This window comes from Talaromyces stipitatus, genomic scaffold (genome assembly GCF_000003125.1).
Source record: "Talaromyces stipitatus ATCC 10500 scf_1105507295523 genomic scaffold, whole genome shotgun sequence".
NCBI lineage: Eukaryota > Fungi > Ascomycota > Eurotiomycetes > Eurotiales > Trichocomaceae > Talaromyces > Talaromyces stipitatus.
In genome coordinates this window covers 1,613,338-1,627,641 of record NW_002990113.1, presented here as the reverse complement: position 1 = coordinate 1,627,641, position 14,304 = coordinate 1,613,338, and the positions used below count along the sequence as shown (strand labels likewise).

Genomic DNA, 14,304 nt, shown 5'->3' with positions numbered 1-14,304 from the left:
ATGTGATGAATGGAGGGGTAAATTTCCTTCATGACCTAGAAGATGAGTAGCATGCGATGGAAAACAGCGATATATTACTGCTACATGTTGTACTTCGTAATAGAATCATATATCAGAAACCCTATAAGAAAATCCATTGCTCTGGAGTCACTGGGAGTCCCTGCTGGCATCAATCGAAGGAATATCATTCGTCGTTCCATTCTTCGGCGGATTGAGTCACTCCCGCCCGCTCCCCGCACATCTTTCACTTTTTTTCTCCTTGCCTTATCTAACAACGAAGTCATTCTTTCACAAACCTCATTGAAAGAATTGGCAGGATTTTCGTGGGAATCTCGCCGTCAGCAAGAAAAGTCAAATATCTAATTCCCCTCGCACACATTTTCACCATGGCCGACTCTGGTGTTCAGGAAGCCGAGGCCGGCGTCGCCAATCTGATCTTGGACGAGGTCACTGGCGAGAAGGTGTCCAAGTCTGAGCTCAAGAGACGCCAGAAGAACAGAGAAAAGGAGGCAAAGAAGAAGGAGAAGGAGGCTGCTGCTCCAGCCAAGCCTAAGCAAGAGAAGCAGAAATCTGCTGAAGATGAGGAGTTAAATCTAACTCCTAACGTATGTTCTTTCTTTATCTTCAATTTCGCCATTTCGTACTTTTTACTTGTGTGAACGAGCTAATTTGAATGTTTATAGCAATACTTTGAAATCCGCAGTTCCAAGATTAACAAGCTACGCGAGACCAAGAACCCCGATCCTTACCCACACAAATTCCAAGTCACCATCGATGCGCGCAACTTCTTGACAGAGTATGCATCGCTAGGAAAGGGTGAATTGAAACAAGATACCACCGTGCAGGTCGCGGGACGTATCGAAAACAAGCGTTCAGCAGGCACCAAGCTGTTCTTTTACGATCTTCGCGCTGAAGGTATCAAACTCCAGATTCTGTGCCAGGCCCAGTACGCCACTGGTGAGGTTCCGTTCGCTGAACAACACGAACAATTGCGACGAGGAGATATCATTGGTATCACTGGTTTCCCCGGACGCAGTAACCCCAAGACCCGTGATGAGGGTGAACTGTCCATCTTCGCGACAGAGGTCAAACTTCTTGCCCCTTGTCTGCATGCTCTGCCCCGTGGTCTTCAGGATTCGGAGACACGTTTCCGTCAGCGATATCTTGATTTGATCATGAACGAGTCTTCACGTAAGGTCTTCACTACGCGTGCTAAGATTGTCAGATATGTTCGTAACTTCTTTGATTCTCGCGACTTCACTGAGGTGGAGACACCCATGATGAACGCAATTGCCGGTGGTGCCACAGCCAAGCCCTTCATTACCCATCACAACGATCTCAACTTGAATCTTTTCATGCGTGTTGCTCCCGAGTTGTACTTGAAGATGTTGATTGTCGGTGGTTTGGAGCGTGTCTACGAGCTTGGCCGTCAATTCCGTAACGAAGGTATCGATCTTACTCACAACCCTGAATTCACCACCTGTGAGTTCTATTGGGCATACGCCGATGTTTATGATGTCATGGACCTTACTGAGGAGCTTGTTTCGGGTCTGGTCAAACATGTTACCGGTGGATACGAGACCACTTTCCACACACAATCCGGCGAAGTTTACAACGTCAACTGGAAGGCTCCCTGGAGGCGTGTGGAGATGATCCCCGCCCTTGAAGAGGCGACTGGCGAGAAGTTCCCTCCTGGTGACCAACTACACACCGACGAGACCAACGCATTCTTGAAGAGAGTTCTGGAAAAGACCGGCGTTGAATGCACTCCCCCCATGACCAACGCCCGTATGCTCGACAAGCTCGTCGGCGAATTCATTGAAGAAACCTGCATCAACCCTACCTTCATCACCGGACACCCACAAATGATGTCCCCTCTCGCCAAATACCACCGCAGCAACATCGGTCTCTGCGAGCGCTTCGAAGCCTTCGTCTGCAAGAAGGAGATTGTCAACGCCTACACCGAATTGAACGACCCCTTCGACCAACGTCTGCGTTTCGAAGAGCAAGCCCGCCAGAAATCCCAGGGTGATGACGAAGCTCAACTCATCGATGAGAACTTCTGCACGAGTCTTGAATACGGTTTGCCTCCTACCGGTGGTTGGGGAATGGGTATCGATCGTCTCGTTATGTTCTTGACGGATAATTACAGTATCAAGGAGGTTCTTACTTTCCCCTTTATGAAGGATGATACGTCAGTGGAGAAGAAGCCTACAGCTGCTGAGGTTGTTGGTGTGACTCCTCAGCCGGAAGAGGGTATTCCTCACAAATAATTCAAAAGAAAGTAGAATGTTCATAAAGAAAAGAGATAACGGAATTAGGGAAATTATATGGGGTTTCTTAAATAGCATAGGGTGTTTGTATTTGATGTTTGCAGGTTAGCTATGAGAGCTTATGGACGAAATGTTGCCATGAGATTATGTATCTCGGTTTCGACGAATAAATACTGTTTATCATTTAGTGCTGACCAACTAAGAAAATTTCATTCGAAGTATTCAGGTAGGGATAGAATTACTGTATGTGGTTATCTAACTGATATGCCCTGATTAGGTCTAACAAGAGCTAATATACATGAGAGGAGTATAGTACATCTGCATATGAAAGCATGCACAATAATAACGCGATCTAGCGGAGCATCTATTTCTTCAACGCATTTACAGCATTAGCGGTAGATGCGGCCACCGGTTGGGCTCTAGCCTTTGCAGCCATCTGCAACAATTTCGCCGTTCTCGAAGGATGCCATATCCTACTACCTAGAACAAGAACCCAAGTCAACAGGAACAGACTTCCAGCCTGGTGAGTCGACGCAAGATGTGTGGGGACAAGATAAAGTAGCGTCGAAATACCAAGAGTCACCTGCACAAAGGTAAAAGCGACGACGCCGTGGACACCCTTTGCAGCGCTGCGGGGGAGTAATTTCTTCATGGCTGGGGATTTTGAGTACGCCCATAACGCCATGACGGCGGAGAAGGTGGTTGTGGCTAAGATACGGTGATCGAGTTGAACCAATGATGGATTCTCCAGCATGTTCCTCCACCAGAGATCAGATCGATCTTCGTGACGTGAGTACCTTTCATCGAACAACTCGGACTTGGGAGGTGTCAACCCGTTACCCATGAAAGGGAACTCGTTGTAAATCAAACCGGCATCGAGACCTGCAACGAGAGCTCCAGACATTGCTGTAATAAAAGTCAAAAGGGCCAACCCGGCAACAGAGCGACGGAACATTGCAAGCTTCGGGTTGCGCAAAGCATTGAGTGATTCCGTTCCAGACTTTGGATCAGCGAGAAGTCTGTGAGATCGTAGAATTGCAAGACCGTTCCAGAGCATAGCCACATAACAGGTGAAAGCAGCAGCCAAGTGGGCAGTTAGTCGATACTGGCTGACTCTGGGATGACTTCCAGGAGCAAAGAGATCATCCTTCAACCCAGACTTGACCATCCACCATCCGATAAAACCTTGAAATCCGATCAGACCTGAAATACCAGCCAAACGCCAAGCCATTGGTACTGATACTTTTTTTCTGGCGACAAAGTAGATGGCGGGGATAACGAATGATAATCCTACAAATCTGCCCCAAAGTCGGTGGATCCATTCCATGTAGTATATCGATTTGAACTCGGACAGATTCATGTTCGGATTGAGGATTTTGTATTCGGGAGAGTTTTTGTATTTCGCAAACTCAGCTTCCCAGTCTTCATTGTTCATTGGGGGCATTGAGCCGGTCACGGGTCTCCATTCTGTAATACTCAGGCTAGAAGAAGTCAGCAATCACAGAATTTCAGACAGTGATAGTTGGGAGCATACCCAGATTCAGTCAACCTCGTCAGTCCTCCAAATATGACAATTCCAAAGACACTTGCGGCACTGCCCAGGAGCCAGTATGCGACACTTTTACTACTGACGGCCGGAAAGCGGGACTTTGCGGCCGCAGCCCCTTGTTCTAGGGTTTTTTGCGCTGCGGTGGCTGTAGAAAACAAAGCCGAGCGAGTCGAAAACGGGTTGAAGTTTTTTCTCAAAGAGCCGAGATAGGAGCTGACTCGAAGTGATTTCTGTGGTGTAGTTCGACTACTGAAAAGCCTCGTCGCATGATTCTGTTGTCGTAGACATTGCCGGCAGGTGAACAACTCTGCAGAGGCGACATGGCAACCAAACCTCCTGAGAGGAAACGCCGCGCCTAGGGCTGCCATGACTATACTGTCTAGCAGTCTCTTATTGCAGCTGTGTGCAGTGGTCGTGAAGCTGTTGAGAATTTGAGGAACAGAGATCGTATGATAATTTACGTGCTGCCGGCAATGCGGTTCATTGGCCAATCACAGCAGATGTATTGCTACATCCGAGTGGGTCCCGCTTTCTAAGCGGATATCGCCAACGAAGCTAAGCTAAGCTAAGAGCAGTCTGTCATCTCAGCTTGAACGTCGTCTCAGCAACAAGAGAATGTCTTACGCGTTAGAAGCAAAGAAGCGCAAATTCACCAGAGTACTGGAATCACTATCAAAACCCTTGGCGACTAGTGATGGCGGAGCAAAGCCCATCAAAGATCCTTTAATGGCTGCCCGAGAGCGTTTAGCGGATGCGACAACTTCACCTTCGATCAAGAGAGTTCGTGTTGGGGAAGGCATCGTCGACAATCTCACAACCAAGACAACCGTTTCTCGTATTCTGCGAACTACTTCCAGCTCTACAAATCTTCGTCCAAACTTTGTACCTTGGGACCGTGAACGGTTTCTTGAGAGGCTAGAAACGTTTCGACCCGTGACTCGATGGACTTCGCAACCGGCTCCGATAAATGAGGTCGAATGGGCGAAACGTGGTTGGACATGTACTGACTATATGCGCGTGGCATGTGTTGGCGGCTGTGGTGCTTCAATAGTCGTGAAGCTACCTGAGGAGGTTGACGACTTTGAAGATTTGGACAGTGAGAAAGTGCAGGAAAGGAAAGAAGTTCGTAAGTGGAAGACTCGTTAGGCTGTCCATATTCCGTCAGTGCTGAACAAATGTCTAGGGCAGAAAGTAGTCGAGGAGTATCGAAAGTTATTATCCGACGGGCACAAGGAGACTTGTTTATGGAGGAACAAGTCATGCGATGGTATGAGCTTCATGACATTTCGAATCACATCCATACTGACAACGGATTTCAGCGACCATTCATCGTTTGCCTATAACAAACACAGATACCGCAATCAATGCTTTACGAGAGCGCTACTTGAAGATATCAAAAATGCGAGACCAGCTGCCGTCGAACGAGACGATCGAGTTACCTGAACAACTGTCTTTGGAGGAGATCATAAGCCAACTGCCGCCAAATTTCCCCGAATCAGAGAAAGGAGAATCCTCTCAAGAAACTAATACATCAGGCAAGGAAATCGACTATAGATCGTTTACGTTCGCATTCTTCGGCTGGGACGTCGTCAAAGATGGCTCTAGCGGGTTGCTTGAATGCCGTGCTTGCTTCAGACGTTTAGGTCTATGGTTGTACAAACCAAAGGAAGAAGGGAAAGAGCCTGTCTATGACAAGTTGCCAGTGCATACCGAGCATATGGATTACTGTCCGTGGATTAACGGAACGGCGCAAAGTGGTACTGGTACTACTACGGACAAGCCAGAAAATTTGCTAGGTGGTTGGCAAATTCTAGCTCAAGGCATTCGCACAAAGCATCGCCGACGAACAAAGGCAGCAACAACTTCAAGTGAGAGCCTGGCAGTGGATTCTGATAATTTGTCTTTGGACTCGACGGCTACAGACGAAGCGACTCAGAGGGCTAAGGATAGGGAGTGGTGGTCAAAGTTACGGCGGGTTCGAGAAGCTTTGCATGTAAAAGGCCCGAGGAAGAGCGTCTCTGGGGAGAAATAATCTGCATTGTACTCACGATTTTCTGACGTTTGAGCATGGCGTTGGGGCTATCTGTGACGGCATTTAGGACTAGCACTATCATACATACCATCTATTCAAGCGAGTAATCTATTCTGATATTGGACTTAATATAGATGTCTTAAGATCGATGAGACTGCTTAGGGCTGGCGGGAGAGAAAGCATCCGGAGCTATACCTAATTAGGCCAGACTCATGAGAGCATCTTTCCAGAGATCGTCAGCCGCAAGGATGCTCATTGACTTCTTTTTCTAAAGACTAGATCCTAAATTGAGCTCGCAAGCGCGCAGCATGGGGGATGAGACGACAGAAGACGGCCGGCGTCCGTCAATGTACGATCCAGCTCGGGACATTTTTGCAAAGGGACAGGAACAAGACAAGTCGGCAGGACGCGATACAACTACAAGCGACACTTCTGATAGTCATGAACGAGGAACAGCTCCTATAATATCCCAGGCCATTCCAAGCTCACATCATGACCATCTCCCTGTAAGCAGACCCTGATGCGAAAACTTGACAGGTGATCAATGCTTTGCGGCGTTTTTCTGAGTGGATCTCGGCAGGATGCCTTTCTGCTCCATAACTGAGACCTTAACTGACCTGGATGGAACTAAACTATAAGCACATGCAGACCACCACCGACGCTCCACCTTCAACCGTAACAGAACCAGTCCAAGCCAAGCCTGAAGTGAAAGTTGCCTCTAAGCCAAGTGAAGCTGTGCATCAGGATAAGAATCGTTCTTCCGCCATTGAAAAGAAATCATCGCCGCGACCCGCACATCGTCAAAGCTCTTCCTCAACTCCTTCATCAAAACTACCAACATCGCGAACACTAATGTCTGACTCGACACAAGATAATCAGCCGGAGAGACAAGACCAGGATGGCACTGCAGCGGCCCATCCAACTCCATCGACATCGGCGGAGAAGCGAAAGCCCACAGAAAATGAACCTGCTGCAGATACTTCCAACCAAGGAGGCAGGCAGCATCATTCGAAGCGAAGACGCCGTGAAGAGCGACCTCAAAGAACTCCCCGACGTGAAGGTCCCTCTGCCTATTCCCGTCGAGACCGCTCACCACAAGGTCGATCGCGTGAGTCACGAAATTCTCGCTCGGTATCACCCGTCCGCCGGGCGGCTGATTTTCGAAGATCTCGTTCGCCACTTCCCCGTGAACGATCCGTAACGCCTGAAGCCGAAGCTCGACAGAGGAAAAGACCCGGTGGTGGAGCGCGTTTGGGAACAGCCGGGAAGGATTTGCTTAGACGCCGTCAGGAAGAGAGAGAGCTCGCGCAACAACGAGATGTTGAGAAAGATTTACGGGACCGCGGCGTTCATGATGTGGTTCGCCAACACTACAATGCTGTACCTGAGCGAGGACGAGAATGGCGAAAGACAGATAGTAAGATCAAGGGACTACGAAGCTTCAACAATTGGATCAAGAGTACCATTATACAAAAGTTCTCGCCAGACGAGGAATTTCTGTCAAGCAAGACGGGTACCAAGGAATGGGCTGCCGATGCTGGAGGTCCTCCAGTTGATCGGAAAAAGTTGTTGGTGGTTGATCTGGGTTGTGGCAAAGGAGGTGATCTTGGTAAATGGCAGCAGGCTCCCCAAGCAGTCGATCTCTACGTTGGACTAGACCCTGCCGAGATTTCTATCGATCAAGCTCGAGAACGATATAACAACATGCGGAATCAACGAAACCAACGAAACAGACGTGGAAATCCTTTGTTTCACGCCGAGTTCTATCCCAAAGACTGCTTTGGTGAATGGTTAGGAGATCTTCATATCATACAAGAAGTGGGAATTGATGCTAATGTCGGTCCTAACGCTAATCTCATGAATGCGCGATGGGGTGGTGGTGGATTCGATGTTGTCGTCAGCATGTTCACTATGCATTATGCCTTTGAGTCCGAACAAAAGGCACGACAGATGCTTCAAAACGTGGCCGGCGCCCTCAAAAAGGGCGGACGTTTCATCGGCGTTGGACCAAACTCGGATGTGATTAGTGCCAAAGTTGCCGAATACCATAAAGAGCGTAAAGCAGAGAAGGAGGCCCAACCCAAAACCGAAGGCGCTGCAGAGGACGGCGAGGTGGAGGAAGAAGAGAAGCTTGAATGGGGTAATAGTATCTATCGGGTGCGATTCCCTGGTAGTACTCCTGAAGATGGGGTATTCCGTCCGCCGTTTGGTTGGAAGTACAGCTATTTCATGGAGGAAGCGGTTGAAGAGATCCCAGAATACGTTGTTCCCTGGGAAGCTTTCCGATAGTGAGTCTCTCTTTTGTCTTGTTGCGTAGTCCTAGCTAACTTCTTCGCTTTACAGCCTCACTACAGAGTACAATCTAGAACTTGTCTACCGAAAGCCATTCCTTGAGATCTGGCATGAAGAGAAAGACGACCCCGAACTTGGGCCCTTGAGTGAGCGGATGGGTGTTCGTGCTCGTGGAAGCGGAGAACTTCTCGTCAGCGAAGAGGAGCTCGACGCAGCTAGTGAGTATTGCATAGCCATTGTTGAGGTTTTAGACTGACAATTCTAGGCTTTTATCATGCTTTCGTCTTCCAAAAGGGTTAGTTCTTCTTCTGGGCCGCCGGATGCTGGTCAACTGTGGATCAACATTTTTTGTTTCTCGGAATTTGTAAATAGCTATGCTTCTCGAAATGTGTAATTTACAACGAATATCAATGATTCGGTCGGGCAGCGTTCGCAGAGATATTGCATTTTAGTGTAAATTTGTATTTACCCCTTTACGGACTAGCGTGGATGACAGGCTTTGACGCGTAGCATATCTTATCAGCGAGTTGACTTTTGTTACAATTTGCATTCGCCAACGACATATTACTGTTACATGATACCAGACCAAGATAATGAACTGCTGTTATTAGTTCAACGTGCGTGACGAACTCATTTTGTGCTGTGTAACTCTAATAAACATCGAGCACTCACTCATCCTGAACTAAAAAGAGAATTAATCCTCATACGACAAGAGGCATGGCACCTCTCCTATCTTCAGCTCGTCGCTCACGAAGGGCAGAAGACACCGAAGCCACACCCACCCCATCAGTAGCAGCAGCAACAACAACATCTCGAAACCGGCCTCGAACACCCGAATACGAACCCCTCTGCACCCCACTAAACGCCAAAGCACAACGCTCACTCGCGTCCCTACATGCGGCGACACATTTCCGATTGCTGAAGGAACATATTCGTCAAGCGGGGGACAAAATAACCGAGACAGCGGGCGAGGCCAATGAGCATGCGACTGATGCACGGTACCGGTTTGAGAAGAGCTCGAGTCGGAGGAAGAGTGCGGCGAAGAAGAAGAGGAAACGGGAGAAGAAGACTAAGAATGAGGATGAGATAGAAGATGACGAAGGTGATGAGAAGGAGGAGGAGGAGAATGATGAAGAAGACGACGATGAGGAGGAAGAAGAGGAAGAAGAGGAAGAAGAAAACGAAGAAAGAAGAGAAGAACAACGAAAACTGGAAATTTTAGAAGCAAAAGTGAACCTGATCACGGCAAAACTCGAGGAGAAAATGCGTCGTGTCGTTGATGCAGAGTATAAAGTGAGTGGATTACAGGTTGCGATTCAGGAAATCGCCACGGACGCGGAGACGGCTGGCGCAGCGCTCAATACATCTCGTAGGAGAGCGAGGCTGAGGCAGAGAGGTGCTGTTGACGACGATGAAGATGAGGATATGGACGGAAATGAGGACGAGGAAGAAGAGGATGTGCCGCCGGCGGTTGTGCCTAGTCAGATGATAAAGGAGAGACTTGTTGGACATGAGAGTCAATGGGAGCAACAATCCCTAACTCAAAGGCGCGCTATGATCTATTACTGTTGAAGTTATGGACCCATACTAACGCGACACAGATACACGAACAACAACGCCTACGTGGGATTCTATCGCATCGTCCACGATGCTAAACAACCCGGCAACGAAACACCCCCCGTCCCCCATCCATCAACATGGTTCAACCATCTCGAACCGAACAGGCGACCTGATACCTCCCGTCAACAATCTACAGCAGCGATCCCTACCAACGATGAAGACGACAACATGGAAGAAGACGAAGAAATCGAAATCGAGAAAGAACGCATCTCCCTGAAATGTCCCTTAACGCTCGTCACATTCGAAGATCCAGTGAAAAGCACCAAGTGCATACACAGCTTTGAGCGCAAGGCGATCGAGGATATGATCCGGGCTAGTTCTATGACGATACCTGCAGGTGAGACCGATTTTCAGGGTGGAGGGGGCCGGAATGCGCGTGCTCGTCGGGTTCGTGCAGTGCCTTGTCCGGTATGCTCGGTGCCTATGTCGTTGAATGATCTCGAGCCGAATTTTGTGCTTGTTAGACGTGTGCGGCGCATGCGCGCTGCTGAACTTCGAGAGCAGGAAGATGCTGAACTTGGTAGTGGGCGTCGGAATCGGAATGGCGTTATGATTGATTCTGACGCTGAAGGAGAAGAAGAAGACGATGATGATGATACCCGCTCGGAGATGCAGCAGAAGGAAGAAGAGGTCGGGATCAAGTGGGAGAGGCCAAGATCGTCGTCTAGGGCGCTCACCGCTGTCGCGGGAAATGATGAGGAGGATGATGAAATGGAGGATGTCAATAACGATGATGACGACGATGAAGATGCTGAGGAGGAGGAGGAGGAGGAGGAGGAGGAGGAAGATGAAGATGACGACGAGTAGTTCCCTTCAACTACTATAGTTGATTTTTATCAAATGACACCAAGTCAATCTTCGAATTCGACTAGCTTCATGGTTTCTAACCTAGCTAATATACTTGGTATCGAATATGTCGGTAACACACCTGGAACCGTGCTAAAGTACAAAACGACATAATTATAAACGAAACAATCAAACGCTAAAAAGAACGAACGTCGTAAGACCGGAACACTGGGCTCTCTTGCCTTCCTTCGGCCAAGTAGCCACCATTTTTGCTATCTATCGATCGCAGCACGCAAGGAGATATACAAGTCGTTAAAAGATATAATCCGGTGTATATAGTGCACGTATCAATGCTACACTTCCCGCAGTCAAAGCGTGGATGCAATTCTTCTCATATTCGTCCATCCAGATCGGTCGATCGGCCGAGGTATCGCATATGGAGTGCTCCTACCTAGGATATCTCGTCGGTATGTCGCTGAAGATAGCCAGTCCTGCCGCACGCAGACTAACCACTTAACGACCAGATATCGCTAAGGTTCCAGCAATTGTCAAGCAGTTGTCATAATCGTCGTAATCACCCGCGGAGACAAAAGAAACTCCGCCCAAACAATGTTTGAGGGAGTAGTTACCCCGATTTCAGGGCTTACTTGGTGATCAGATTAAGGTAATCCGCAACGATAAGAGTCACCATCGCATGAGGCGCAATGCGGATATAGTAGGTTCCGAAACCTCTGTAGAATCTGAGCCAGCCCTCATCTTTGATGACCTTGCGGGTACAGTCCAGAACTCCCTTGTACGGAAGTTCACCAGTCACGGGGTTCTTTTGCTGTTTCTGCAGACGAGTCTTGACAAAGTCAAATGGCAAGGACAAGAAACTGGCAAAGAAACCAGCAATAGCAGAAGCTGCAAAAGTCTGGACCTGAGGCGACAAGTTGGTGTGGGCCTTTAACTGGGATTTGGACTCGGAGAAAAAAGCAAGCTGACCCAAGTTCAGGGCCATAGCTCGGACAACGGTTGGGGTTGCACCGGCCCATAATGCGCCGATTCCTTCAGTCTTCGAAATCCGAGAAAGCGCATCAATCACAGAACGGTAATTGGCTCGCGATTCTACCGGCTTTAGACCGTCAGATTGCATACGGATGAGAGCGAGATCTGCGGGATTGCCTATCATGGCAGCCAATCCTCCAGCGGTTAGGCCTGCCAGGGCTCGTTCACCGAAGCTGACACTCCGCCCCTGTTCTGCAGCACGGGTCTTGGCAATGGTGATGAAAGTATCAAAAAATCCGAGCCGAGCAGTAGTGTAAACTGCTTGCCTGAGAAGTCCGGCACTGAGACCGGTGTACAGATCGAGGACTTTGCCAGAAGCAATTATGTTTTTGGTGATGCCTAGTGCGGTGGGTTTGGGACCGGTCTTTTGGCCCTCTCCAGCCAATTGCAAGCGCACCTTAATCATGTCGACGGGCTGGATCACGACGGTGGCAGTCATACCGGCCAGACCACCGTTGATGAAGGGGAGGGCGGCTTGCATGTACGGGTGGCGTAGAAAGCTGGTTGCTGTGGCCGATGGGTTCTCAATAGCGGCTTTGGTTGATTCCCTGGCGGACTTGGTTGCCGAGGATGCAGACTCGGTGATGGACCTGGACGCCATTTTGCGTGTATATCAAACGGGCTTGACTGTAGGAGGGGAATCAATATATATATCAATATATATATATATATGTCCTGCCTGAGCGGAGGGGGGTAGTAGGCAGGACACTATATGAGTCATAAAGAGGGCTGGCTATACTGACCAAGCAGTGTCTAGGGCAACGATCAAGAGTGAAGCAGATGATCAAATCGGACGGTCAATAATGGAACGCTATACTAATAGCAGATAGATGGTATCAGATCAACAGATGTCGTGGTTACACGGGTCGATTGACTGCAGTGTATAGAAACAAAAGAGGTCGATCTATCTGGACGAGCAGTAGATGAACAGGAGAAGATGAAAAGAACGAAGATGGAACTATATAGTATACTGCCCAACTGGGTCTAGTCCGGTCGCGGAAAGTATGGGAGGAAGGACCGTTCGGGGGTGGGGAGTAGAGGAAGGCACGACCGTGGGTCAGACGGCAGGAGCGATGGAGAGGAGGAGGAGGAGGAGTGAGGAGCTTATTGAACGGTCTGATTGTTCGGCGTCACAATATGGCTCGGTTTGCACTCGACTACCGACTACCAGCAGGTATGTGTATAGACAGAGGAGGCAAAGGGACTAGTCAAACAGGAAACGAGACAGTTCTTATATCATAGTCAGCGCTCTCGTCCACTGGCCATCGGGAGGGAGCGACGGAAATAGGTGGGCAGCTATCCGAGGCAATCTGTCCATCTATCGAGTAATACAATTGCTAATTGTCAGGCTTGGCATCTAGCTCAGGGACTAAACGACTACAGCTTTCTACGACCATGACTCTCAGACAATGGCAGCCGGGGACCGGGATTTGTGACCAATGCGATTACTTCAACTCTTCCATCCCATGTTATAGGAGAGGCAATGCCACGAATGGGAAGAACTGAGAACAAGGACATCAGCTATTCCGTGACATCCTGCCTCTCTCCCTCCCTCCATGCTGAATGCTCGAGCTCACACCACACGATGAATGCGGGGTATGCTTTGCGTCATTGGTCCAATCCTTGACGTGGTTCAGATGGATTCACCCGCCATTTCTTAGCCATGACTTGTCTGCTCAGAGACACGACAGCAAGGAGAAGAGTACTCCGTACTTACTTCCGTACTGATATCGATCACGTATTATTATTAGCTATTCTGCTCTGTCCGGAGTACAGATGAAGCTCCCCACTTGGACGCTGCCTGCCCCACGACCTTAACTCTTAGCACTGCGCCTTGCCTTTTCTGGTCTAGTGCGCGGTCCCGGCTTGCCGGCACCGGAAACTTACGGCATCGGAGGAATTCCTCTGTGAAGGAGCAACTCTCCCCGATTCCACCCGGATTGACATTCATGATCAACTGGCGCAGCATGGCTCGGTCTGTCTACTATGATGGGTATCAGCATATCATGGTAACAAAGAGCATGGCAGAAAGACTCTCTATATACGGTCGGCGAACGGCTCGGGATCTGGTTTTCAAGGAAACATTCTGAGTCGTCCGGTATCGCTGTACTACACACACATACTTCGTCGCGGCTTCGCTACCTACTACGTGTAGGGGTCGGCTACGCAGAATGGGTCTCTCTCTGCCATCGTCTATGACAGCTGGCTCGGGGCTACATCGGATGGCAGATGCAGTGTCACCCACTCCCGCGGCAGTCCCTAGCGACATCAAGTCTAATCAGTACGTTGTTGGTGCCGATAATCGAACCAGAAGTAGCGACATCGCCAATTCCACCGCCCCATTCTGGCCGCGGAGAATCTTCTCGGCCGGAATATTCACATCACTGACCGCAAGAAACGAGTCTGGAGGATTTCCGAGCGAATGGGAGTCCTTTCTACACAAGCTGATGGCCGCCGATAGCCGCCTGTACTCTCAGATGTCGACACCATCGTTTTCATGGTTTCTAGTACGTATACGGAAAACCTGGGAAATTGTCACGGATATGCCACGAGGTGGTTCTTTTTCCGAGTATTGTCTACCGGGGCAGGAAGAGACTCCGTGCAATCATTGCAAGAAACGAGGTATACTGAGTACGTTCTCCAGAAGACCATGGAGTGGACTCATTGATTGCTCCGCTCCGCGAGACCCGGTTGTCAAGCCTCTC

The 14,304-nt window shown here is 49.2% G+C and overlaps 5 protein-coding genes across 5 annotated transcripts, besides 4 other annotated features; 3 read left to right on the top strand and 2 right to left on the bottom strand.

The window, feature by feature from the left end:
* The first annotated feature begins 263 nt into the window (after positions 1-263).
* On the top strand, positions 264-2,459 carry TSTA_065320 (lysyl-tRNA synthetase). The gene is made up of 2 exons (XM_002340422.1): positions 264-605; positions 684-2,459. The coding sequence occupies exons 1-2, from the start codon at positions 387-389 to the stop codon at positions 2,271-2,273; spliced, it is 1,809 nt and encodes a 602-aa protein (XP_002340463.1). The 5' UTR covers positions 264-386; the 3' UTR covers positions 2,274-2,459.
* A 17-nt stretch (positions 2,460-2,476) lies between these two features.
* TSTA_065310 (cytochrome c oxidase assembly protein cox15) lies at positions 2,477-4,238 on the bottom strand. Its single transcript, XM_002340421.1, has 2 exons — positions 3,808-4,238; positions 2,477-3,754 (listed from the first exon to the last, which is right to left on the bottom strand). Exons 1-2 carry the CDS (start codon positions 4,188-4,190, stop codon positions 2,638-2,640), a joined length of 1,500 nt encoding a protein of 499 aa, XP_002340462.1. The 5' UTR covers positions 4,191-4,238; the 3' UTR covers positions 2,477-2,637.
* A 199-nt stretch (positions 4,239-4,437) lies between these two features.
* TSTA_065300 (uncharacterized protein) lies at positions 4,438-5,958 on the top strand (the record flags this gene model as incomplete). Its single annotated transcript, XM_002340420.1, has 3 exons — positions 4,438-4,948; positions 5,006-5,089; positions 5,142-5,958. 3 exons carry the CDS (start codon positions 4,438-4,440, stop codon positions 5,852-5,854), a joined length of 1,308 nt encoding a protein of 435 aa, XP_002340461.1. The 3' UTR covers positions 5,855-5,958.
* A 204-nt stretch (positions 5,959-6,162) lies between these two features.
* On the top strand, positions 6,163-10,573 carry TSTA_065290 (mRNA cap methyltransferase; the record flags this gene model as incomplete). The annotated part of the gene is made up of 7 exons (XM_002340419.1): positions 6,163-6,360; positions 6,503-8,142; positions 8,198-8,364; positions 8,412-8,441; positions 8,886-9,248; positions 9,321-9,693; positions 9,748-10,573. The coding sequence occupies 7 exons, from the start codon at positions 6,163-6,165 to the stop codon at positions 10,571-10,573; spliced, it is 3,597 nt and encodes a 1,198-aa protein (XP_002340460.1).
* Positions 9,187-9,346: a sequence feature (CT-rich).
* Positions 10,520-10,554: a microsatellite.
* Positions 10,555-10,569: a microsatellite.
* A 622-nt stretch (positions 10,574-11,195) lies between the features above and the next one.
* TSTA_065280 (mitochondrial dicarboxylate carrier protein, putative) lies at positions 11,196-12,200 on the bottom strand (the record flags this gene model as incomplete). The annotated part of the gene is made up of 2 exons (XM_002340418.1): positions 11,196-11,659; positions 11,690-12,200. 2 exons carry the CDS (start codon positions 12,198-12,200, stop codon positions 11,196-11,198), a joined length of 975 nt encoding a protein of 324 aa, XP_002340459.1.
* Positions 12,201-12,243: 43 nt separating this feature from the next.
* Positions 12,244-12,271: a microsatellite.
* Positions 12,272-14,304: the final 2,033 nt, after the last annotated feature.